We start from the raw sequence: 26006 nt of genomic DNA, 5'->3' as shown, positions 1-26006 counted from the left end.
CAGACAGACACACAGACACAGACTGATGCTGGCTTGCTTTGTAACACTGACCTAGAGTTAGTTTCCTGAGTAGACCTTCTTGTGTTACAGTTTGTGTGTTCTTCTACCTTGAGTATCTTTTCTTCCTTAGGTCACTCCTCTGAGGCCTTTGATATTCTACTTGATAATCTTCAGACTGAGCTTTACGTTTTGTATTTGGTATACAATAACTCCTAGATGCATGGATTCTATATTCTATCCCAGTTATTTAATTATTGATATTCTGGTTTGGTGGAGTATTATTGGGGAGGGGTTGGTTGGTTTGTTTATTTGCTTATGTTTTTTGAGACAGAGTTTGTGTAGTCCTCGAACTTACTCTGTTGGCTTCTGCGTTTGCAAGCAAGAGGATCCTTCTCCATGTATGCCCTATTTTATGTGTTTTCATACCCTAATAAAAGCCTTTCATTACCTTTCTCATTCATATATGTGTGTGTGTATATATATGTATACATATTTATGTGTGTATATACATATGTAGACATACATATATGTATATATAAAATATTCTCCTCAGATTCAGTATCTTTGAAGACTGTCCCAGTGTCTGCATGTAACAATAAACATTTTAATGTTTTATGGAATCCATTCTGTAGCTGTTCCTTTCTTAAGAAATCCTGGTAGGATTTGTTTGAGTTGGATTTCGTTTGTTTCTAAGGATCAAAGCCAAGGCTTCTCACATGTCAAACATTTTATTTACAACTCATCTCCAAGACTGATATACTCGTAGCTACTCTCATTTTCTAAAGCATCAAGTTTCGTTTTCCTTGCATATAGTTGATACTTAAAGGTATGTAAAAGGAAATGATGGTCTCAAGCATACACCTTGGGATGAGCTGGTAGATTATGTGTGTAAGAGAAAATCAAGTTGAGATTGGGAAAGATGTTCTAACACAAGGAGTAAAGTTCTCTTTACCAACAAATGGAAGGATCAGAATCTTAATGCCTCATTATTTCTCTTCCTGTAATATAGGATGTCTAAACAGGGTCGGACAATCATCTTCTCCATTCATCAGCCTCGGTATTCAATATTTAAGCTATTTGACAGCCTCACCTTACTGGCTTCCGGGAAACTCATGTTCCATGGGCCAGCACAGAAAGCTTTGGAGTACTTTGCATCAGCAGGTATAGTTGATTGTTTTCCATGTGGTAGATCCTTCCTTCACAGAACTGTGGATAGAGCAGAGGGTTAGCAGGAGTGCTATTTAGTCTTCGTGAAACTTACCATGCTTCCTCCATTTTAAAGTGCCTTTGCTCAGTTTTGTGTTAGTGTTTCTCTTCATTGTGTTTAAACTTTTCCTGTGCTACTTGAATATCTGGGTCATTTGTGCCTTAATATCCATCCACTGGATCTGTGCTGCTTCAGTTTCCCAGTCATGGTGGCCTTTCCCTGAAAACTCAGTAGTTATGAGTAGATTCACACCTAGCAGTCTGGTCAATTGAGCAGTTTTGGAAAGACTAGGATTCGTGTCTCCTTAACCACATGGCAGATCAGTTTCCATAAGCTGCCAGTTTTAATTGGGGGTGGTGGGACGTGTGTCATGGAAATGATGCTTAACTTTCTTGTAATGTGAGATTGATTATTTAGTCTGAGTGGGTCTGAGTGACCTATTATTAGAGTGACTAGTCTCAAATCTCACGTTGATGAGCCTGCAGTTTTGACATTTGTGATTTCTTTTTAGATGTATATACTTCATTTGTTATGTGTATGAATTGTTTTGTCTACATGTATCTATGTGCGTCGTATATAGAGCTAGTGCCCTCAGAGATCAGAATGGGGCACTGTATCCCCTTGAACTGGTGTTACAGATAGTTCTGAGCTGAGATCCAGTGCTGGGAACCAAACCTAGGTTCTCTGTAAGAACAAGGGCTCATCTCTCCAACCCTGTAATTTCTTTTTAAATTTAGTATATGTAATCTTTTTCATTTTAGAGATACCTGGCTATGATTATAGATGATTCTTTATAACCTCATATACACTTTTAAATACTCATTATTATTTTTAATTTAAGAAAATCTATCATTTAAAATATGTGAGCTTTCCTTGGTTAAAAGCACTGTCTTCACTTTTAAGGAACCCTAGTTTGAGTCCTAGCACTCACATGGTGCCTCCCAAGCTTCTGTAACTCCAGTCCACAGAGATGGCCTGTCTTCAGGCTGTGTAGGCACCAGGCTCACATGTGGTACACAGACATTTGTGCAGGCAAAATACCCATGTACATAAGAAATATTTTTTAAGAAGAAATAAAATAATTGAGCCTAAATAAGTGCGAAGTTCAGTAGCTATGAATTTGAGACAGACTTCAGGCCAGTTTGAGAGAACTATAAAGTTGAAACCACAGTTACAGTGTAGTGTACTATCTATGTTCTCTTGAGAATGCTGCCCAAAACTTGCTCTTTATTTGGAATGATGATGGCAGGATGGCAGAAGAGAATTAGAATCTCTCCACTTAGAAGCTGAAGAAACAACAATGACGTGCAGATCTTGAAGTCAGAGCGCACAAGGACAGTTAATGTTTTCTTTTTCTTTTTCTTTCTCTTTTTTTTGACCTGGATTTAGATCTTGGACAGAAGACTAGTGAGCACCAGAGCTTATCAGTAGCCCTTTGTGGCTCATAATTTATGGTACACACCAATGCAAGAGTTTCTCAAGTGTCCAAAATTCCTCTGTAATTATTGGAGTATTTGTTAAGTATATTGAGAAAAGTGTGTGTTAGTGAAGGGAAGTGAGAGTGAGAATGGTTCTGTCTTCCGAAGCCTTTCCTCCCTCATCTGAATGCACTTTCTCTTTTCCAAGACCATCAAGCTTGTGTCCTTGTATTGCCTTTTCTTGTAGGTTATCACTGTGAGCCCTACAACAACCCTGCAGATTTCTTCCTTGATGTCATCAATGGAGATTCTTCTGCTGTGATGTTAAATAGAGAGGAACAAAACCATGAAGGTACATGAATCTTGTAGATTCACACATTGGTGTCTAATTGTCCAATTAAAGCACAGTGGTGTGACTCATTAAAGCATGCTTTTGTAGGCCAGCCAGGACTACATAGTGTGATCCTACCTTAAAACAAAAATCATGCCTTTAAAATTCATGTTAATCCAGTGATGTGAAAATAGTCAAGAGACAGACTTTTCTGTAAGTGCTATGAGTGTTTTTTTAAATTTAATTTGTAAATTGTATGTTTTTCTGAAAGTATCAGTTCTAAGAAAAATTTTCAATAAAAATGGATATTTTTTAATAGTATTGTCAGGGTTCTCTAGAAGACAGAATCAATAGATTGTATTTATGTATGAATGGATGTATGAGAGTGGCTTACAGGCTATGGTCCAGCTAGTTCAATAATGGCTGTCTACGAACAGAAAGTCCAAGAATCCAATAGTTGTTGAGTATGAAGCTGGGTGTCTCAGCTGTTCTTCAGTGTATGTTGGAATCCTGAAGGAGTAGACAGTAATGCCAGTGAAGGAATGCTTCAGCAGCAGGATAGATAAACTTGCCAGTGACAATGAGGGCAAGCAGGCAAGAAGCAAAAGCTTCATCTTCCATGTCCTTTATATAGGCTACCATCAAAAAATATGGCCCATGTTTAAGGTAGATCTTCCTACCCTAAAACGGTATCCAGATTTAGGGTTGGTCTTCCCACCTGAAATGAATCAATTAAGAAAAATCCCTCGAAGGTGTACCAGGCACTTTGGTTTTAGTTAATCCCACATTTTGTCAAGGTAACAACCAAGATGAGCTATCGAAAGTATTTTATAAGCAATACTACATAATGGCTCATGCCTTTGAAGCTAGTCTGGTCTACAAAGCAAATTTCAGGTCACCCAGGGCTACATAGTGAGATACTATCTTAGAACAAACAAAAAACAAGAAACGGTACATTATGCGTTATCCATAGAAGGCAAAGACCAGAATCTTTTTAAAAATGAATTCTAACTCTTTGCAGTATAATGTCTGTTTAAATAATGAGGGTCTAAATTTATGTGTGTGTGTGTGTGTGTGTACATTTATTATAATGGAGTTTTCTGTATTCATAAGATGTAACTATTCACTGCTCAGCTGGTTTTTTAATATGTAAACTAATTATAGTAAATAATTTTATTCTTTTGAGAGGGTTTTACCATATAACCCTGGCTAGCCTGGACTCATTATGTAGATCAGGCTGGCCTCAGACTCAGAGATTCATTTGTTTCTGCCTGTTGAATGCTGGGATTAAAGGCATGTTGCACAGTGCCTTTCACCACTCCAGAAGCAGTGGAACCTGGGAAAATGGAGCCAATGAATATGGCAGACTAATGTCTCATGTAATAGCCAGCTTTATTCAGAGCCTCAGACAGTTCATACTTTGAAGGTTAAGAAAGGTCACATTAGTAAAGTTCTCGAGTTCAGGCTGTACTCAAGCACGAAGACAAACTGCATGTGGCAAAATGGTTTTCCATAGAGGACTGTAAAGGGTAGTTTAAACATTCCGTTGAGTAAGAGCAAGAAATGATGAGTAATCTAAAGTAAACTCCTATCCACTCGACCAGTGAGAAGCACAAAAACATAGTCCAAGGACAATTCCATGTTTGGAAGGAACTAAGGTCACAAGGTGTGGGACCTTAACGGCCCAGGGTTATGGAGGAAAGGTCAGGAGAGCTTTAACCCCAGATACCTCAGTCATGAGAATGGCAGGAGTTGGCTGTCTTCCCTCTCCCAGCCTGGTGCCATAAAACTGACTCTCCCATGTCAACCCTAGTAAGAATTTATTACCCTGACAGGTATCAGGCTTCCTTCTTTGTTTGATCTTATAAGATGCCCCCCACCTCACTACAGTCAATCCTGCAGCCCCTGAGTATACAGATGAAGACTCTTCCAACACCCCTGCCCTTGTCAGTGCTACACAGCCACACAAACCTTGCCCAGAGATCCTGGCCACCTTCCCAGGGGCATAAATACCCTGTTTTGCCCCAATAAATGAACCAGTTCTCCAAAGCTGTAGCCAGGTGTGTTCTTTGTCCACATACTCCTCCATCCTGCATTGCCCTCCCCCTCCCCCAGCTAAGCTCCCCTCTCTCCAGTCCAGCCTGGTATGCAAGGACTAGCTACTCCAAGGGAGAGACAGACATGGGGCATTGCATAGCAACACCAGTCTTGTCTTGTTTTCTTGGAGTGTTTTCACAAGCACTCAGAATTCTCCTCATATGACTCTATTCCTTGACCATGTTCCAATACATGCCCAGCTGGTGGTTTTTATATATATATGCAAATGTAGAATTAAGGGATTATATAATTATGGAACCATAGAAAATGAGTTAAATCTGTTGTTAATTGTTAATATTTCACTTCTTTATCTACATTTATCCAAAGCAAACAAGACTGAAGAGCCTTCCAAGAAAGAGAAGCCAATAATAGAAAACTTATCTGAGTTTTATATCAACTCCGCCATCTATGGAGAAACAAAAGTTGAATTAGATCAACTTCCAGTAGCTCAGAAAAAGAAAGGAGCATCAGCCTTCAAAGATCCGATATATGTTACCTCATTCTGTCATCAGCTCAGGTGGATTGCCAGGCGTTCATTTAAAAACTTGCTCGGGAATCCTCAAGCCTCTGTAGCTCAGGTAACCCAACAAATGCCGATTGTGCTATGAAATATTCACAAGGAGGAGCTTGGTACCTGACTGGTCTTCTCCTTCTTCTACTACTATTATATCTGTTTCAGGATTTCACTTACTTTCTACTTATCCTTCTATAACTTTCTATCATCTCCATTGTATTTCTGTTAACGGATACTGACGTTTCAATTTCAAATTGTAAGTAATTCTATTTTTATGGTTCTCTCGCCCAGTAGTAAACTTTGGTGAAATTCATTCTTAGCTCCTGAGCTTACAGAAGTAGAAGTGTAGTCAGCCCTGTTTGTCATTTGTACCACAGCTCACTGACCTATGCATAGGGATTTTTATAATGCATATTTTTTATTTTATAGGTATTGAGTTGATAGTGTTATAATGATAAATCTTTTCTTTTGTTTGAACTAGTTGAACTTTGGTTTGGACCAGTTAGTTATTTACACAATTTGAATTTGGCATATAACCAGATGTGGTTATATTCGAGATCTTAGAACAAATGTGTTAACTGTACAAAAAAATTTAGTCTAATATGCTGATGTTTTCGGGTCAAAACCATTTGTAAGCTGCATGAGTATCTTGGAGAGTCATTAGGAACTGACTATGAACTCTGTTATTTTTGTTTTGGTTTTAGTTTGGTTTGGTTTTTGCTTTTTCAAGACAGGGTTTCTCTGTGTAGCCCTGGCTGTCCTGGAACTCCCTTTGTAGACCAAGCTGGCCACAAACTCACTGAGATCCACCTGCCTCTGACTTCCAAATGCTGGGATTAAAGACATGCACCACCATGCCTATCTCAAACTCACAATTTTTAACTGCAGTCACTCAGAACATACTTTAAAAACATGGATCAGTACGTTTGACTAAAGAGACAATAACATTTTTGAAGAAATTTTTTTTTTACAATTTTGTTCAAAACTACAAAACTCAGAAATACCAAAAGCTCATAGAAAGGCTCCTTTGTTCCATTGAAGACTTTAGCATAGCTGTTTCAAGTTTGATTTTCTACTTGCTGTGATAAAACAACGGTGAAGTGCAACTCTGGGGAGAAGAGTTCCATGTCTCGGAAGGAAGCAGAGACCATGGAGGAAGGAGCACTGCTTATGACGTGTCTCCCTGACTTTCCTATAGAGCTCAGGCTTACCTGCCCAGGGTCGGCATTGTCCACTGTGGGATGATCCCTCCTACATAATCTAGCAATAAAGAAAATGCTTCTCAGACATGTCCATAAGTCCTCTGACGGAGGTGGTTTCTCAATGGAGGTTCCATTTTCCCAGCTATGTCAAGTTGACAACCCAGACTAGCCATCATAACAGTTACACATAGTAAAAGACTGGAAGGCCCATTGGAGTTAATAGTTTGGACAGTAAGTTTCAAAGATGACTAGAGTTGGTTTTAGAAGCCTTTAGGAAACACTGTAAGGGTGACGCTTGCAGTGTGAGTAGAGGGAGTTTGAATGAGAAAAAAAAAAGTAAAGTGTGTAGTTTGGAATAGTAAGGACTCCTAAGATTTATTTTGGAAGACTACTCTTTCTTATATATGTGCAAACTTTGTATTGATGGAACTTGTAGAATTTATTTTATAAGCTTGGCCTGCATAGGATTAAGTAGGGGAGTTATAAAAATATACCAAGAGAACGGGGTTTCCCATCCTAAATCTATACCTTAATACTAAAGAGATTTGTAATTCTCTCCTGAATATGGTATTTCCAAACCAGTCTTCACAGTTCATAATTCTCTTTTTCTAATTTACCTTGCTTCTTGACAAATATGGCCTTCACAAACTACTTTATGTCATGCAGGAGAGATACCCTAGGTGTTAAAGAGCATATACTTCTCATGCAGAGGACTAAAGTTCATTATATCACCCTCATCAGAGAAATCACAGTCATGTATAACTCAAGCTCCAATAGGAGCACACACACACACACACACACAAACACACACACACACACACGCGCGCATGCACTTCATGTTTTGAACCAGAAGACTTGGCTTTTTTCATACACACAAATATGTTTGTATTGATGCAACTACATAGAACATTAACTGTATGCTTATAACCAGTTTTAGTTCTGTTCAAGCTGTACTTTATATTTTGATACTATTAAAGTATTAAGATTTTTTGAGCTTTGAAAATCTAAGATATATAAATAAATATTTCTTACATTTTAAAAATTACCTGTGGATAATATATTAATAAATAGAATCCTTTAGATAAATAATATTATTACCACTTTTATAAGCAGGCCGAGCTTTTAAAATAAATTTGAAAGCTTTATCAATACATAGTTTGCACATATATAAGTAAAGTATAATTTTCAGAGTAAATTCCAAACTACACCCCTTACTGCTTGAATCATCCTTAAAAGAAGATTTCTCCAAAATGATCGTGGTGCAGTCTCCTTGGGAGCAGTCTGCACAAATTGAGTAGGCGAAGATGGGTGTGTATGTGAGGATGTAGAGAATTAGAAACTCAGGTGTGTTGTGGTGACCATAGGCGCATAGCTTGCTGATGTTGATGGAGACAAGGTGAGAGAGGCGACAGGTGATGGAAGCTTGGATACGCCCAGAGAAACAAGATGGATGGATTTGTTTGTTTGTTGTGACAGTGACACTTTACATTCCCATACAGGAGCCATGGACTCTCCAGGGCCCATTCACTCTTTCTTCCTTAGAATCCAAAATTCCATTGTCAGAATTTGTGCCTGTATGCTTTTTTTAAAAATCTTTATCATTAACAGAAAAGATATCATGCTTTCATTTGAACCTCTTATGGAAAACTTTTTGTTTATTAGCAGGAAGCTTACTTCATTTCAGTTCAAAACTTTTAGACTCTTGGACTTTGGTTTGTTCTGTAAACAACCTCTTGAGGTTGCCCTATGTACTGTACGTGGATCCAGTGTCTCACCTGGGACTTCACTGGCCATGAGTGGTAGATCCACTGGCCATGAGTGGTAGATCTTAGGGCCTACTGAGCTGACTTGTCAGTTCCCTGACAGTAAATCCTTTGATTTTCAGCTTAATCTAGAAAGCAGTCTAGTAACATATACCATTCCATATTTTATCAGGAACCTATTGTAATTAAGTGTCTAAAGTGCTTATGAGATTGAATTTTATACATGTATGTTAAAATAATAAATAATATGCAAGCATTTTAACCTCTAATGAAAATTCTTTTATTTTTGTTTTTCTTTTTGAAAAGTTAATTGTTACAGTCATACTGGGGCTGATTATTGGTGCCATTTACTTTGATCTGAAAAATGATTCCGCTGGAATGCAAAATAGGTAAGTAAATCCCCATTCTGTAGGATAAAAATTAGCATGGATTAATTCTGAGCAGAAGAATAGAACATATGTTTTCGACAAGAGGTATAGAAGTCTATTCTAGAGGAAAAACAACCAAACTTGGATCTTAGTTTTGATGATGAACTGTTACTTTAAGTTTATGAATATTGATTAAAGACTTAAACATAATAAATGTTCTGGGTAAATGTCACTGTTTCTTTGTGAGTAGAAATGAGTTGGTATCTTAGGTATGGTTTTACTGCTGTGAACAGACACCATGACAGGCAGCTAGGAGGGTATTAAACCCAGGCCCACACTGACACACCTACTCCAACAAGACCACACCTCCTAATAGTGGCACTCCCTGGGCCAAGCATATACAGACCATCACATTCCACTCCCTGGCCCTCATTGGCTTGTTCAAAGGCATGAGTCTATGGGGATCATACCTAGTCATAGCATAATAAAAATGTATATTTAGTCCAACTTCCAAAGTCCCCATAGTCTATAGCAGCCTCAACAATGTTAAAAGTTCAGAGTTCAAAGTCTCATCTGAGCTTCATCCAGTCACTTAATTGTAATCCCCAAAGCAAGACAGGAAACCAGCTGGGAAACTCTGCATCTCCATGGCTGATGTCAAAGTGTCTTCAGATCTCCAACTCCTTTTTCATCTTCATTGACTACAACAAACTCTTTTCTCCTGGCCTGGTTCCACTTGCTGTTAGCCGCCCTCTTTGGCAGGTATCCTGTGGCTCTAGCATCTTTAACATCTTGAGGTCTATCTCCAAGGCAACTTCAACGTCCCAGCTTCTTGTTCCAATGACTGGGATCCACTCATAATCTGGGCTTCTCCAGAGGGCTTGGGTCCCATCTCCAGTTCTAACCTTCTGTAGCACTCTAGGCACTGGTTGACTCCACTCCACTGCTGTTGCTGTTTTTGGTGGTCATCCCTTGGTACTGGCATCTTCAATATGCCGAGGTGTTCCACTGCAGCTAGGTTTCACCAGTAGCCTCTCATAGATCCCCTTCATGGTGCCAGGTGTCAACATCTTTGCATGATCCCTTCATGATCCCTTCAGTCCTGGGCCATCAACTGCAACTGATGCTGCACCCTCACCAATGGCCTCTCCTAGCCACTCACAGTGCCTCAGCTGTTCTCCTTGATGCCTTCATGCTTAAAAACCAGTACCACATGGGTGATTCTTACATATTAACAAGTCAAGCTGCAGCAGGAGGTACACCCTTGACTATCTCTGGAACATAGCTTCTTTGTGCTCTCAGAAAACACTTCCCAGAAGATTTCACCCCAAAGATGCTGGTCTCTTCTTAATCAGGGCTAATCTCTTAGCTTCAGCTAACCAGCATCAGTTGTCCCGTAGTCTCTTCTATTCTTGATGCTAAAGCCAGAGTCACATGGCTGAAGTTGCTGAGTTCTGCTGCCTGCTGGGGCTGGAACAGGACCCCTGGTTTTCTGTTTTCTAATTTGCTTGTCTGTCCTGGCACTTGCTCTGCAGATTGACCTTGAACTCAGAGATCTGTTCGGCTCTGTCTCAAACTAAAGATGTGTACCACCACACCTGAACTTAATCTTGTCTTCACCTAGAACTTGCCATGTCCCAGGTTAGTCGTAAACTCAGAGATATGCTTGGCTTTGTCTCCTGGGATTAAAGGTGTGAACCACTATACTTGGAACTGAACTTAGCTAGGTGGAATCTGGCCCCAAATTCCCACTCCATTAATCTGTTTATCTCCTAGAATAAAGGATTCAGGTTCATTCTACTTCCTGGTGCCCCTTCAATACTCCAACCATATATTTTTCCTTTCTGAGCTTGCTACAGTTGTTCAGAACATGCTTCCTGAGACTTAACTAAAGAACAAAGGCTATGCTGGGTGTTTCTGAGTCTTACTTTGTCAATGCAATTAATTTGAGTTTCTTTACCTTAGCCTCAGGTAGACTCTTCAGATAAGGTCACAAAGTAGCCACATTCTTCACTAAAATACCACAAAAACAATCTCTAGGCCACATTCTGAAGTTCTCCACTGAAACTTCTTGGGCCTGGGCTTCACAGTTCAAATCACTCACAGCAACAAAGTCTTCCATATTCCTACTATGCTGGCTCATGAAGCCCCATTTAAAATATTCCATGGCTTTCCAATTCCAAAATCCCAAAATCCACAAATCCACATTCTTCCAAACAAAAGCATATTCAGGCCTATCACAGCAACATTCCAGTCCCTGCTACCAACTTCTTGTCTTAGTGTTTTGCTGCTGTAAACAGACACCATGACCAAGGCAAGTCTTATAAAGGACAACATTTAATACAGGTTTAGAGGCTCAGTCCATTATCATCAAGGCAAGAGCATGGCAGTGTACAGGCAGACATGGTGCAGGAGAAGCTGAGAGTTCTACATCTTGTTTGGAAGGTAGACAGAAGACTGGCTTCCAGGCAGCTAGGAGGAGAGTGTTAAAGCCCATGCCCACGGTAACATGCCTACTCCAACAAGGCCACACCTCCTAATAGTACCCCTCCCTGGGCCAAGCATATACAAACCATCAGTTGGTGAATTGAAAACTGTCAGAGTTGGCTTTTTCATACACACAAATATGTATGTATTGATGTAACCATACAAAAATAAATACATCCTTGTAACCGGTTTTAAGTATGTACTTGAGTGGCATTAATGACATTCACACTACTGTGTCTGTTGACAACATCCAACTGCAGATGAGCAGTTTCCTCAATGCACCCACCATATCCGTTAAGTAATTACTCAGTGCCCACTTCATCTCCCCTCTGGGAAGTACCATCCTACTTTGTGTCTCTAAATTTGACTGCTGTAGAGACTTACATTATGTGGTGTCATAAGTGTTTGTCCTTTGATGACTGACTTATTTCCCTTAGTGTAATCTCTTAATCCATTTTGCAGCCTAGTCAGTGAGACTTGCCTTTGTAAGGCTGATTTAGTTCACAGTGTGGGCTTGTGTGTCATCTGTCTGTCTCTTTCTATCTATCTGTATCTATCTATCTATCTATCTATCATCTATCTATCTATCTATCTATCTATCTATCTATCTATCTATCTATCTATCTGGTTTATCCAATTACTTGTTCCTGAAATTTTGTGTTGCTTCCACCCTTTAGTTGTGAATAATATGATTCTACAAGTACATTTTATATTCCTGCTTTCAATTCTCACAGGAACCTTACCAGTAAATTGCTAAATTGTGATTTATCTTCCATAACAGCTTTACCATTTTACATTCTTGGCTGTTACACACAGGTGTTACAGTTTTTCTGTATCATGAATATTTGTCATTTATTTATAATAATTAAAATCAATTTAATCTTTTTGAAATACATATTTTAATCCTTTGTCTGTTTTGTAAAAATTTGTTGTTGGGTTTTAAGAATCCTTCATTTATCTGGGCTATCTGTCCTTATCAGGTAAGAGTTTTATAAGTATTTTCTCTAATTCTGTTAGGAATTCTCTCTGCTAGTAGTATCTGTTGATATATGCATGGTTTTGATTTTGATATTGTTTGTTTTCTGTTGCTTATGAATGTTTTAATTTATTTGACTTAGAAGCTGAGTACATGTGTGGGAATCAGTTTATGTTAACTCTTTAATATATGTAGATTCAGTCATAATTATATTTTGAATGTGTTTTAAAGACTTGGCTGTGTCTGGGTGTTTTGACTGTATACACATCCATGCACATGATGTATACCCGGTGCCGAAGATGCCAGAAGAGGGTGTCAGATTGTTCAAAACTGGCATTACGGATGTTGTGAGCTGCCATGTGGGTGCTGGGAATTGAACCCAGGTCTTCTGGAAGAACAGCAAGTGCTTTTAACCACTGAGACATCTCTCTAGCACATCCTTGAAAATTTTGTTTTCATAATAACTTAATTTTTTTCTTTTTTTGAAATGGTGTCTTACCATGATTCCCAGGCTGGCTTGAACTTGTAATCTGGAGATAATTGATTTTCTTGCCTTAGCCTCTCAAGTAGCTGAGTCTAAAAAGTACATGGTACTGAAGCCAGCTTTCCAATGAGATATTTTGCTGTGTCATGCAGTGTGTATATGTGCTTAGTAGTAGCACTGATCTCAGGGTCATAATTCCTGTCATGATTCATGTATTGTGGATCACAGTTTTCTACTGAGATTTAACTCAGGGTTTGGCATCCGTAGCCTCAGGTTACCATCTGGAGGCCAGAGTGGATAAATCGTATTATTCCCATTTCACATGAAAGACAGTTAAATTTATTTCACATTTGGAAAAGGCTGATTTCTTTCAAAAGAATCAACATGAAAGTCTATCATTCAGATCAAATAAGTTTTCTTTCTGTATAAAGTCAGTTAACATTATTCTAGAGAGCTATTTTTAGATATATATGTCATTATATTTTTACTTTCCTTGAAGGTTGAAATAGCAAAACTGTTTCCAAAATTGCTAGCAATTGGTGGTTATTGTGGGTGCCATTTCTCTTTTTTTCCCTCTTTATTGGATATTTTATTTACATTTCAGATGTTATCCCCTTTCCCTATTTCCCCCATACCCAGAATCCCCTATCCTATCCCCCCTCCTCCAGCTTCAGTGAGGATGTGCCCCCACCCACCCTCCTACTCCCACCTCCTCACCCTCGAATTCCCCACATTGGGACATCCAGCTTTCGAAGGACCAAAGACTTCCTTTCCCACCTATGCTCATCAAGGCCATCCTCTACTACATATACAGCTGGAGCCATGGGTCCCTCCCTATGTGCTCCCAGGCTGGTGGGTTAGACTTTGGGAGCTCTGGTTGGTAGGTATTGTTGCTCTCCCTGTAGGGCCTTAAACCCTTTCAGCTCCTTCAGTCTTCTCTCTTAACTCTTCCATTGGGAACCTCATGATAGGTTCAATGATTAGCTGTGAGTATCCTCCTCTGTATACTCCTCTGTCAGGCTCTGGCAGACCTCTAAGGAGACAGCTATATCAGGCTCTTGTCAGTATGCACTTCCTGCCATCCACATCAGTGTCTGTCTTTGGTGACTGCACATGGGGTGGATACCCAGGTGGAACAGTCTCTGGATGGTCCCTCCTTTAGTTTCTGGCCCACCCTTTGACTCCATATTTGTTCTCTTGTGTATTCTGTTACTCCTAAGAAGGAGTGAAGCACCCACACTTTGGTCTTCCTTTTTATGAGCTTCTTGTGGTCTGTGAGTTGAATATTGGGTATTTCAAGCTTCTGGGCTAATATTCAATAATCAGTGAGTGCATGCCATGTGTATTCTTTTGTGTTTGGGTTACCTCACTCAGGATGATATTTTCTAGTTCCATCCATTTGCCTAAAAATTTCATGAATTAATTGTTTTTAATAGCTGAGTAATACTCCATTGTGTAAACATACCTTTTTTTTTTGGTATCCATTCCCCTGTCGAAGGCCATCTGGGTTCTTTCCAGCTTCTGGCTATTATAAGTAAGGCTGCTATGAACATAGTGGAGCATATGTCCTTGTTATATGTTGGAGCATCTTCAGGGTATATACCTAGGAGTGGTATAGCTGGGTCCTCAGGTAATGCCATATCCAATTTTCTGAGGAACCACCAGTCTGATTTCCAGAGTAGTTGTACCAGCTTGCAATCCTGCCAACAATGGAGGAGTGTTCCTTTTTCTCCATACCCTTGCCTGCATCTGCTATCACCTGAGTTTTTGATCTTAGCCATTCTTACTAGTGTGAAGTGGGATCTCAGGGTTTTTTTGATTTGCATTTCTATGATGACTAAGGATGTTGAACATTTCTTTAGGTGCTTCTTGGCCATTAGAGTTTCCTCAGTTGAGAATTCTTTGTTTAGCTCTGTACCCCATTTTTAATAGGGTTATTTGGTTGTCTAGAGTCTAGTTTCTTGAGTTCGTTGTACATATTGGTTATTAGCCCTCTATCAGATGTAGGATTGTTAAAACTCTTTTCCCAATCTGTTGGTTGCCGTTTTGTCCTATTGACAGTGTCCTTTGCCTTAAAGAAGCTTTGCAATTTTATGAAGTCCCATTTGTCAATTCTTGATCTTAGAGCATAAGCCATTGGTGTTCTGTTCAGGAACTTTTCCCCTGTGCCCAAGTACTGGAGGTCCTTCCCAACCTTCTTTTCTATTAGTTTCAGTGTATCTGGTTTTATGTGAAGGTCCTTTATCCACTTGGACTTGAGCTTTATACAAGGAGAGAAGAATGGATCTTTTTGCATTCTTCTACATGCTGTTCTTTTTCCACTGGATGGTTTTAGCTCCTTTATCAAAGATCAAGTGACCATAGGTATGTGGGTTCATTTCTGGATCTTCAGTTCTGTTCCATTGATCTTCCTGCCTGTCTCTGTACCAATACCATGCAGTTTTTATTACTATTGCTCTGTAGTACAGCTTGAGGTCAGGGATGGTGATTCCCCCAGAAGTTCTTTTATTGTTGAGAATAGTTCTCGCTATCCTGTTTTTTTGTTTGTTTTTTTTGTTTTGTTTTTGTTATTCCAAATGAATTTGAGAATTGCTCTTTCTATCTGTAAGAATTGAGTGGGAACTTTGATGGGTCTTGCATTGAATCTGTAGATTGCTTTTGGCAAGATGGCCATTTTTATTATATTAATCCTGCCAATCCATGAGCATGGGAAATCTTTCTATCTTCTGAGATCTTCTTTGATTTCTTTCTTCAGAGACTTGAAGTTCTTATCATACAGCTCTTTCACTTGCTTGGTTGGATTCACACCAAGGTATTTTATATTATTTGTGACTATTGTGAAGGGTGTTGCTTCCCTAATTTCTTTCTCAGCCTGTTTATCCTTTGAGTAGAGGAAGGCTACTGATTTGTTTGAGTTGATTTTATAACCAGCCACTTTGCTGAAGTTGTTTATCATGTTTAGGAGTTCTCTGGTGGAAGTTTTGGGGTCACTTAAGTATACTATCATATCATCTGCAAATAGTGATATTTTGACTTCTTCCTTTCCAATTTGTATCCCTTTGACTTCTTTTTGTTGTTTAATTGATCTGGCTAGGACTTCCAGTACTATATTGAATAGGTAGGGAAAAAGTGGGCAGCCTTGTCTAGTCCCTGATTTTAGTGGGATTGTTTCAAGTTTCTCTCCATTTAGTTGGATGTTGGCTACTGGTTTGCTGTATATTGCTTTTACTATGTTTAGGTATGGGCCTTGGATTCCTGATCTTTCCAAGACTTTTACCATGAAGGGATGTTGAAGTTTGTCAAATACTTTCTCAGCATCTAATGAGATGATCATTAAGCCACACAGGAACTGGAGGCTGAGGGCCTTGTACACTGTTGAGGGCTGGAGCAGTAGCTCAGAGATTAAGAACACTTATTGCACTTTTAGGGCCCTGAGTTTAGTTCCCAGTTTTTAAGTAATTTCACAATTTTATGTTCGGCTACCTCCTCGTCTTATTTTTTATTGCTGTTATAAAATACCCTGACCAAAAGGCAACTTTGAGAAGAAAGATTATTTGGATTCTGCGTTACTGTCCACATTATTTTAGGAAGGTCAATGCCAGAACTTAAAGCATCAAATCTCCTGTCAAAGCAAAGAGAGTAAGCACAGGGATCTCTGCCTGCTGGACTCAGCTGGCAGAGGGAGAATTAGTGCAGGAATCTCTGTGGGATCCACTCAGGAAGCGTTCTCTTTCCTGTACATGCCAGGGCCCAGCCCGTGAAATGGAGCCGCCCACATTTAGGGGAAGTTTTTCACTTCAGTCAACTGTCAAGATAGTCCTTGACAAACATGCCTAGAGGCCGCTGGCCTGGATGACTTTTCATTCAGACTCTTCCCAAGTGATTCTAGTGTATATCAACTTGACAGTTAAAATTAGATAGTACAGGCTGCACTGATAGCCGTCTGCTGCTGCGTGCCAGGGCACAGTTGGACATGTCCTAAAATATGCTTCCCATACTGTCATATTAGGAAGTCATTGCCTCAACAGGAATTTTATGGGAACAGCACAGTTTCAGTTCACAACAATCCAAGGCCAAGAACTTGAGTGTGTGCTGTAACACGCAGTAAGTAGAGCCACCATAGGCCAGAGACACTGCAGAGGGACCTGATGCTGGTGTGTATGTGGGCAGTCATTCTGCCTTCTCTGTGCATATGTACATATGTGCATGTACTTGTATGTGCCGTGGTGCACTTGCAGGGTCAGCTCTTTCATGGTGCTACTGAGGATTGAGCTTAGGTTACCACCTATACTTGCTAAGCCCCCAGGACCTCTCTCTGTTAACCAGAACAGTTTTATTTTTAAAAAAGATGTGTTAGTGTCATATCATTTGTAGACTGCTGGCCTAAGTACCCAGAGTTGACAAGTACTTCTGTTCCTGTTCTGTCCTGGCAGAGCTGGGGTTTTATTTTTCCTGACTACCAACCAGTGTTTTTCCAGTGTGTCAGCTGTGGAGCTCTTCGTAGTGGAAAAGAAACTCTTCATGTGAGTATTTCAAACTGGCCATATCTACAATTGGGTCAAAATACTATCCTAGAGTTATCAGTGTCTTTTAATTATCCGTTTAATTGCATGTGTATATATTTGTGTTACACAATATGGATTTTTAAAAATGCATAGGATTACAGTATTAAGAAAAGGCAGTCCCAGGGAAGGTAAAAAGTTAAGAAAGTATGGTGCCTGCTAGCCAGAGAGAAGAGTTTCAAGTCTGGGTTGTGGTTTGGAAACCTCGGTGCTGTGAGAGAAAGCACAACAGCAGGGCTTAAAGTATCTGCTTCTGGTTAGTCACAGATTGATATGAGGTTTCAGAGGAGTTAGGTGGTTCATTAGCTAGAAGTGGGTCAGTAGGGCAGAGAGCAACTACAAGCCTTGGTGGGCAGAGGCCTGGAAAGAGCCAGCTTCACAGCAGGGAGCTGGCTGTTCTTTTTCCTGTGTTTTTCAAAGATTGGAGAACTTTTTCTCACCTTTATATTTGCCAACAAAATGAACCAATAGAGAGCAAAGGAACAAAATTATTGGAAGAGTTTAGAATAACCAGAGAAAGAGGTCAGGAAGAGGAGAGATTAGATTTGGAATCTGGAAATGCTATAACATTGTACAGTATGACTTTTGTAAGAAGTTTTGCTTTTAAAAAAAAAATGAGAGTAGTGTAAGCTAAAAGAGCTGTGAGCTGAAGGTGCACTGAGGACCTTGGCGGTGAACAGCTTCATCTTCTATGTAGTGCGTAGCTGAAGAATCTCCGTACCTGGAGATGAACTTCTGAGGTCCAGTTCTCCAGAAGAACCCAGCATCAGAGAAAGCAGTCTCTGAGCAGAACAAGTCCACACAGACTGTTTCTCCAGAGTAGTGTCTTCAGATGCTGGAGTGCACAACAGCCAGAGGAAGTAGTGAAATGAGGGAGGGCCACAGTCTAAGAAGAGCCTCCTGAAGCTGAGAGCTCAAGAGTTGACACCTAAGATGGCAGAAGACATGGGGTTCAGCCTGGAGCATGTGGGAAGCTGCCTTACTAGAAATCTAGTGGTGCAGCAGGCAAGCAGTCTTCTGTTCTGTGCCTTCTAGACTAACATGGATCTGTGTTCTGTGTTTTTATAGACACGAGTATATCAGTGGATATTACAGAGTATCTTCTTACTTCTTTGGAAAGCTTATGTCTGATTTACTACCCATGAGATTCTTGCCAAGTGTTATATTTACTTGTATATTATACTTCATGTTAGGTAAGTAACAGGCAAATGAAAGTGCCTGTAGTCACAGATGTAAAGTGAAGCTAATTCCTCTGTATAGTTTTATATACCTTTTTCTATGTGTCTATACAGAGACATCTAAGAATTTTAATAACTACACATATTCTAATGTATATTCTCTAATAAGAAACCTATGTTGAGTTTGGAGGCTTATTTATTTACTAAAAAGAAAAAAATCATGGATTTAATTTTACATTAAGCCCATGCTTCAACCTTAGGATTGTGACACCAAAATTTCCATATTTTTCACTGATACATGTGCACATGCATATATACCATTCTGTTTTTACAAAGCACTATCATGAGAACCACTTCTGTTTTATATATGTGGTTTATTATACAGAATATGAGATGGGATCTAGACCCTTAGATTCTGATCTGTTTTCCTGCCACTGTTTTAAAAGAGAGATACATCAGATTGTATCTCTCCCTCTCCCTCCCCCCCCTCTCACACACACACACACACACACACATGATATATAAGACCACTATTTTACATATTCTGTGGCTTTCTTTGCGTGTAACTAAGAATAATTCTGAGTCCATAGGCTGACAGCCACAGGAAACACACCGGTCCCATGACTACTGCCTTCTTCCATTTCAGGAATCTCAACCAACAGAAAACATTCATTTACTTATACACCTCTACATCTCTCAGTGTTTGCTTTGTATATATTCATCTCTTGCAGATTATATGACACACAATCATTCGTGTGGGGGAGCGTGTGCATGTGTGTACGTGCGCTTGCACGCGTAATCTCATTAAAGTTTATAAAGTAGTTTGAGAACTTAATTTCATTTTTTTATGTCTGTGGAGACATAGGTGATAGAAGAACCCTCCCCTCTACATATTAAGCCAGCCTGAGATCATGTGATTATGATTCAAGTTTCTTCATTAATGTAGTTACAGCAAACACTGAGAGATGAGTGTGAGAAGGCAGTAGTCATGGAGCCTGTTGTGTTTCCTGTGGCTGATCATCTCTGGATTCAGAACTAATCTTAGTTCCATGTAAAGGAATCCACGTACTATCTGAAATAGTGCTCTTAAAATAACCATGGAAAGGAAAACTCTGATAGCTGATGCAGTTACACAGGATAGGAGAATGAGTTGGTGACCCAGAGGAATTGAATGATGATTGACCCTTTCTCATTACTTCTGATGATAATGGCTACAGTGTTATTTGCTCAACAAACAAACAATCAAACAAAAACAAATGCACAGCAGCTGCACTGACAACCCTTTCTCTTTCCAAGGTCTGAAGAAGACGGCAGAGGCTTTTTTCATCATGATGTTTACTCTTATAATGGTGGCTTATACGGCCAGTTCCATGGCACTGGCCATAGCCGCAGGCCAAAGTGTGGTGTCTGTAGCAACACTTCTCATGACAATCTCTTTTGTATTTATGATGGTGAGTACAGACAGTGCTCCTCTGAGGAGCTGCTTCTTGCCTTGAGAACCTCATTCTGCTTATTTTCTTCGTAAGCAGTCCATTCCTGGTATCTCCACTGTGATTCTGCTTTGGGGGGAGTCTTAGTTTTCTTAAGACTTATTTTGATTTTTAAATTATGTGAATGTATGTGCTTCTGTGTGGAGTCTACGATGAGTGCAGTGCTCTCAAAGGCCAGAGATGGTGCAAGATAGACTTAAGATGGTTGAGATCCACAAAGTATGGGTGCTGAGTACCCAACTCAGGTCCGCTAGAGTAATAAGTTCTTTTGATCACTGAGCCATCTGTAGCCCCATAGCTTACAGGGAGGTATTAGTGATGTTTTCTGCTGTAAATCTCCATATGCTCTTAACAGTTCTAATTTGGAGATTATTTTATACCTACATTCTGACCCTAAAATTATTCCTAGAGCTATGACTATTGAATGTAAATTGTGGAACTAACAAATCTTGTCTGGATGTACAGCAACATTCTTGCTCTGAATTGTTCTAGTGTGTTCTATATTTCCAGGATAATTAGACGGAGCATTAGTAGTCTGCCTCCCATGTCCATATCAAAAGATTTAACTGAGAAAAAAATGTATACTTTTCTCATGTGTGTCTATCATTTTCCCATATGTCATTATTCCTTAGAGAACACTATATTCCATTAATGGCAGGACATACCTGTAAACCTAACATTTAGGAGACAGTGTCCAGAAGATTATTATAAGTTTGAGGTCAACCCGGTTTACATAGGAACTTCTAGACCAGCCAGGACTACATAGGGATTCCCTGTCTCATCTGTTCACTCATTGACTCATAAATAATAGAGTATACCAACTGTTTATTTAGAATTTTTGTAGTAGTAGGTATTTTAATCTCTCTGTGGGTAGTCTTTGAACATTTGTGATGTGTCTATTTAAAGTGTAAAGGCTGGGCTGGAGAGATGGCTTCACAGTTAAAAGCAGTGGCTGCTCTTTCTGAGGATCTAGGTTTGATCCACAGCAGCCACATAGAGGCTTATAGCTGATGGTGACTCCAGGGAGTTGAGTACCGTCTCTGGTCTCCATGAGTATCAGGCATGCACAGTGTGCACTTACGTACATGCAGCCAAAACATTCATACACACAAAATAAAAAGGAATAAAGTGTAAAGGTTATGTGGAGGTTATGTTACAGTACTGTGCCATCTTAAAAGTAAAAGAATTGCACATCTGCATAATTTAGTTTATGTTAGCGGCCTGGACCTCACCTACACCCTTGAGAGACCAAGGGATGATTGTGTTTCTTGATCTTCCATTGCAGTTAAACAGAAAATTGAAGACATAATCTAAACCATTAAGGATCTTCAAATAACTTGATCTATAATATTAATGATAGGTGTATTATCTTTTCTTTAATGCCATAAATACCCACTGCAGAAGTACTCACATGCCACGTAAGACTGTTAGGTACAATACCTGAGAAGTTTTCATACTGCCTTGGTCTTTACAGAGATATTTACCAGGTGCAGGTTATTTGAGGGGGAGTTTGTTTGTTTGTTTTGATGTAGTCATGCCAGGTAGCATAGGCTGGCTTTGAACTAATGACCCTTTGTCTTAACCTCTATAGTTTTGATTACAGACTTATACTGTCATACTTGTCTATTTGTAGGGGCCTTGAAAGAGGTCTTGTCTAGAGTTATGAAGTTACTGGACTGGTTCTGACTTGCAGGTTTTACATCTTACAGCTCTTTTCTGGCCTCTTGGTGAATCTCAGAACCGTTGGTTCTTGGCTGTCCTGGCTTCAGTACTTTAGTATTCCTCGATATGGCTTCACAGTAAGTTATACTTGTTTGTCACTGTGACTGTTCCCGAGCTAGGAACAGTACAATAAAGTCTAACCATGTCATTTCCTTAGCCACAAGTATGAACCTATACCATCCAAGGTTTCCTTCCAGGGACAGAGGATGATAATTTCCTATTAGTGTTTGTTATTGGTGGGTCAAAGAGTCATCTGGGATTTTCATAGTCACACCATTATTGGAGGGACATGAAGAGTGAGGGGAAATCACAAAAGGGAGAAAGGTTTACTAATTGATGAAAAGTATTTTGTTTCTGTTCAGTATGAAAGTAAACGAGAGGATAGAGGACTATTATACATAGTTTACATTGAAACAAATCTGAAGAGAGCTAGCCTGGAATACTCGGCAACTGTATTGGCTTAGTCAGATACAAAAAGAACAGCTGCATCTTAACTCAGTGTAATGAATGTTCTGATTTTCATAATTGCAGTTTTATGAAAACAAGGAAAGATTGTTACTATAAATCAACACTATTCATTGAGTATCATTTTATTTTAATTATAGATTTCATGGGTTATAAAATCAGGATGAGGGTGCTCTGACATCGTCACTGGTCTTTCCTCTTGGCCAGTTGGAAGCAACGTCCCAACCCTACGTTTCTTGATTTCCAGAGAAAATAACTTCAGCTATTTTAGTGCTGGGGTGGGGGAGAGGGAGGGAGGCAAGGAGGAGGAGAGGGAAGGAGGGAAAGAGGGAGGGAGAGGGCGAGTGGGAGAGCACATGCATACACATATGCACCTTGGCATGCTCTTAGAAATAACAATAAAGATTAAATTTGTGCATATAGTTGTGATAATTCTTTGGAAACATTTTGGGATTTAACACTATTAACATTGCTCTGATCTGATGTATTCTAGGCTTTGCAGCATAATGAATTCTTGGGACAGGACTTTTGTCCAGGACTCAATGAAACTCTCAACAGCAACTGTGCTAACTATACAATGTAAGTTTGTGTTCAGTGTCAGGGTGTGTTTGAGTCTTAACTTTGGTGTGCTGTAAATAGTTGCCGGGCTTAAAGGTGGGTTGAGTCAAACTTTTGAGCCTCAGTTTTTCAGTCTGTGAAGGGACTCTTTATTATTTTATAGTGTTTTATTATTTATAGTAATTCATGTGAGCATGTTGAACAGCTCCTATAACTTATCACAGTTAGATCCATATTTAATGTGAAAATGCTTCCTGTATGCTGACTGAGACATTTTAAAAGTCCTTTAGTTATTTTATTGAATGTCGGTTTGAATTCTTACTTTTCAGGACTTGTGGGTTATAAATGGGCTGCTTTGATAGTTTAGAAAGAACTTCTGGTCTCCAAACTGGAATGGGTTCTAACCCAGAGCCCAGAGTGGAAGACAGTCATAAGCACTAGGGCAATGAGGACAAGAATAGAGTTCCAGATCACTGTGACCCTGTCACATTGTTCTGCCCCAGTAGCTTTAGGAACATCATGGAAGACAGGGCCATGTTTGTGTGTGTGCTTGTGTGTGTGTGTGTGTGTGTGTGTGTGTGTGTGTAAATAGAATAGAAGCTCTCCCTAAAAGAACATGCATTCTTTCAAAAATTAAAATAGAATTCAGGTTCTAATAAATTAGATGACCTTATTTTAAAATGTTAATACTTTTTATAATAATTGCTAATAGTTTGAGTATGTATGTATGTATGTATGTATGTATGTATGTATGTATGTATGTATGTATTTTCACTCCAGATCTTATTCCACCCTCCGACTGTTCCACAACCCATACCTTCAACCTACCCCTCTGTCTCCATGAGGCTGTTCTCATCCCCCACCCCACCTGACCTCTAAACTCCCTGGGGCCTCCAGTCTCTTGAGGGTTAGTTGCATCATCTCTGATTGAACACAGACCTGGCAGTCCTCTGCTGTATATGTGTTGGGAGCCTCATATCAGCTGGTGTATGCTGCCTTTTTGGTGGTCCAGTGTTTGAGAGATCTTGGGGGTCCAGATTAGTTGAGACTGCTGGTCCTCCTACAGGGTTACCCTCCTCCTCTGCTTCTTTCAACCTTTCCCTAGTTCAACCACAGGGGTCAGCAGCTTCTGTCCATTGGTTAGGTGTAAATTTCTGTATCTGACTCTTTCACTTGCTTGTTGGGTCTTCCCGAGGGTAGTCATGATAGGTCCCTTTTTATGAGAGCTCCATAGCCTCAGTAACAGTGTCAGGCCTTGGGACCTCCCCTTGAACTGGATCCCAATGCTTTGATTTTTAATACAGAAATTAATGAACAAAAAGAATGCTGATCTCCTGGACTTTCAGTTGTAGAAATAATTGCTGATAATAGGATGATTTTTCTATTTTTGGTTGTGACCAGAGAAACTTCTGAAGAGAATTTTTTTTTCCCTGAGCTTCTCTTTGTGTGCCCACTTCATTTGGGTTTGAGTGGGTGTGGCATCTTTCCCTTCCTGCTGGTCAGGAGGGAGTGGACTGGAAAAGTGGTACAGAGAAGGAGGAGACATGGCAGGCTTCATGCTTACATCAGGTTCATAGTTACAAGAAGGAGAAACCTAAACCTGCTCTTACAGCAGAGAGGGATGGCTGTGGTGGGAGCTGCTGAATCCCACCATGCACTGGACAAGCAGCCACATTGGGTAGATTCACTGTTAGGGCCACTCTGTCCTGCTCTGATCTACTTACTGTCTAAGGCTGTCGGAAGTGTCCTCTAGCTGAGTGTCTGCCGTGTGAGAGCTGACAGACATGACTGGCTGACAGCTCTTGGTCCCTTCCTGACAGGTGCAGCGTTCTGACCTGTTTCCTTCACTTTGTGGGCGAGCTGTGCCTGGTGTGGCTACAGCTGAGGTCTTTGCTTTAAACGCAGTTGATGAAGTGTTTCTGCCCTCCGTAGGCAGAAGCATTGTAGGTTTAACATTAATGACTCTGAGGAGGCAAGAAACTGAGTTCAAAGTGAGACTATGTTAACATGGCCAAATTTGTTAAACTACTTAATAATTAAACTTGTTTATACTGTTTTAGGATTGACTAAACTTAATTAGGTATAAGTTCCTTAGCATAGCATCTTGTAAATTATTTGCATCTTGTAAAGTATTTATTTGGCTAAGCAATAGGTTTATGTAACAAAGAAATGCTCAATATATTGATTAATATTTGACAGATGCTAGAACTGAAGTTAATTTTGTGTATTTCCAATTTCAGATGTACTGGTAATGACTACTTGATAAATCAGGGCATCGATCTGTCACCCTGGGGACTGTGGAGGAATCATGTGGCCCTGGCTTGTATGATTGTTATCTTCCTCACCATTGCCTACCTGAAATTGTTGTTTCTTAAAAAGTATTCCTAATTTCCCCTTTTAACAGACTATTAATTGTACTCCTATTAAATATGGACACTTTAATTAACATATCCAGTGTTCTTTTCTTCACAGTTATTCTGACATACAAAAATAACTAACACTGAAAACTAAGGACTCAATATCTGTCACATATTGAACTTATCAATTAATAGTCATGGGCAGAAAATCCAGTCAGATTTCCCAATTTGAAAAAGGCAGACTTGAATTCTAGATACTGGTGACATGTCACTAATACATATTTCATCATCTTTTAAACTGATAGGCAGAAACCAGTATGGTGGCATCCCTAGTAATCCTAGCACTTAGGAAGCAAAAACAGATTATAGATCAAGGCTTGTTTGGACCCTGTATTACTGTAATAGTAAGTGAGGCCATCAGGTAAGGGAGTGGCACTTGAATACTCTGCAAATTTATGGTCTTCTCTCATTTGATAACTAGTACATATACTAAAACTGTGTTAGAAGTCTGAAATCTATTGTAAAACTTGTCTGGTTGGTAGCTTTGGGCTGTAAGTATAGTAGAAGGCTAGGGGGTCTTATGGTACGGCTCTTATACCATTTCTAGGTCACTTACCCTCTTTGGCATAGCTCGGGATATAAAATCTGAGTATCATAATCAATGAGAAACATTACCAAGACACAGATGTCTGGGTCCTGCATCTGCACTGGTGCCCAATTGAAAAATCTACCACTTAGGGATTTGCAAACTCTCCATCGTTTCTAGCCAGTGAAGTTACAGACTACAGTTTAGTAAGTGTTTTGATAAATGTTCCTGGACATGTTTG

At 39.6% G+C, this 26006-nt stretch overlaps 1 protein-coding gene across 3 annotated transcripts in view; it reads left to right on the top strand.

Annotated features, from left to right (window-relative positions):
- Nucleotides 1-25272, top strand: part of Abcg2 (ATP binding cassette subfamily G member 2 (Junior blood group)) — a 101862-nt gene extending 76590 nt beyond the window's left edge. For all 3 annotated transcript variants that reach the window (XM_028789401.1, XM_028789399.1, XM_028789400.1), the window contains exons 7-16: nucleotides 1010-1161; nucleotides 2873-2977; nucleotides 5381-5631; nucleotides 8839-8921; nucleotides 17281-17370; nucleotides 18478-18602; nucleotides 19884-20038; nucleotides 21787-21876; nucleotides 22758-22843; nucleotides 25063-25272. In XM_028789401.1, coding sequence (XP_028645234.1) covers nucleotides 1010-1161; nucleotides 2873-2977; nucleotides 5381-5631; nucleotides 8839-8921; nucleotides 17281-17370; nucleotides 18478-18602; nucleotides 19884-20038; nucleotides 21787-21876; nucleotides 22758-22843; nucleotides 25063-25210 — 1285 coding nt within the window. In that variant the 3' untranslated portion in view covers nucleotides 25211-25272. The remainder of the gene's footprint in view (nucleotides 1-1009; nucleotides 1162-2872; nucleotides 2978-5380; nucleotides 5632-8838; nucleotides 8922-17280; nucleotides 17371-18477; nucleotides 18603-19883; nucleotides 20039-21786; nucleotides 21877-22757; nucleotides 22844-25062) is intronic.
- Nucleotides 25273-26006: the final 734 nt, after the last annotated feature.

This window comes from Grammomys surdaster, unplaced genomic scaffold (genome assembly GCF_004785775.1).
Source record: "Grammomys surdaster isolate TR1022 unplaced genomic scaffold, NIH_TR_1.0 125832, whole genome shotgun sequence".
In the NCBI taxonomy this organism is placed as follows: domain Eukaryota; kingdom Metazoa; phylum Chordata; class Mammalia; order Rodentia; family Muridae; genus Grammomys; species Grammomys surdaster.
The sequence above is the reverse complement of the archived record's forward strand: the minus strand, read 5'-3'. Positions and strand labels throughout refer to the sequence as shown.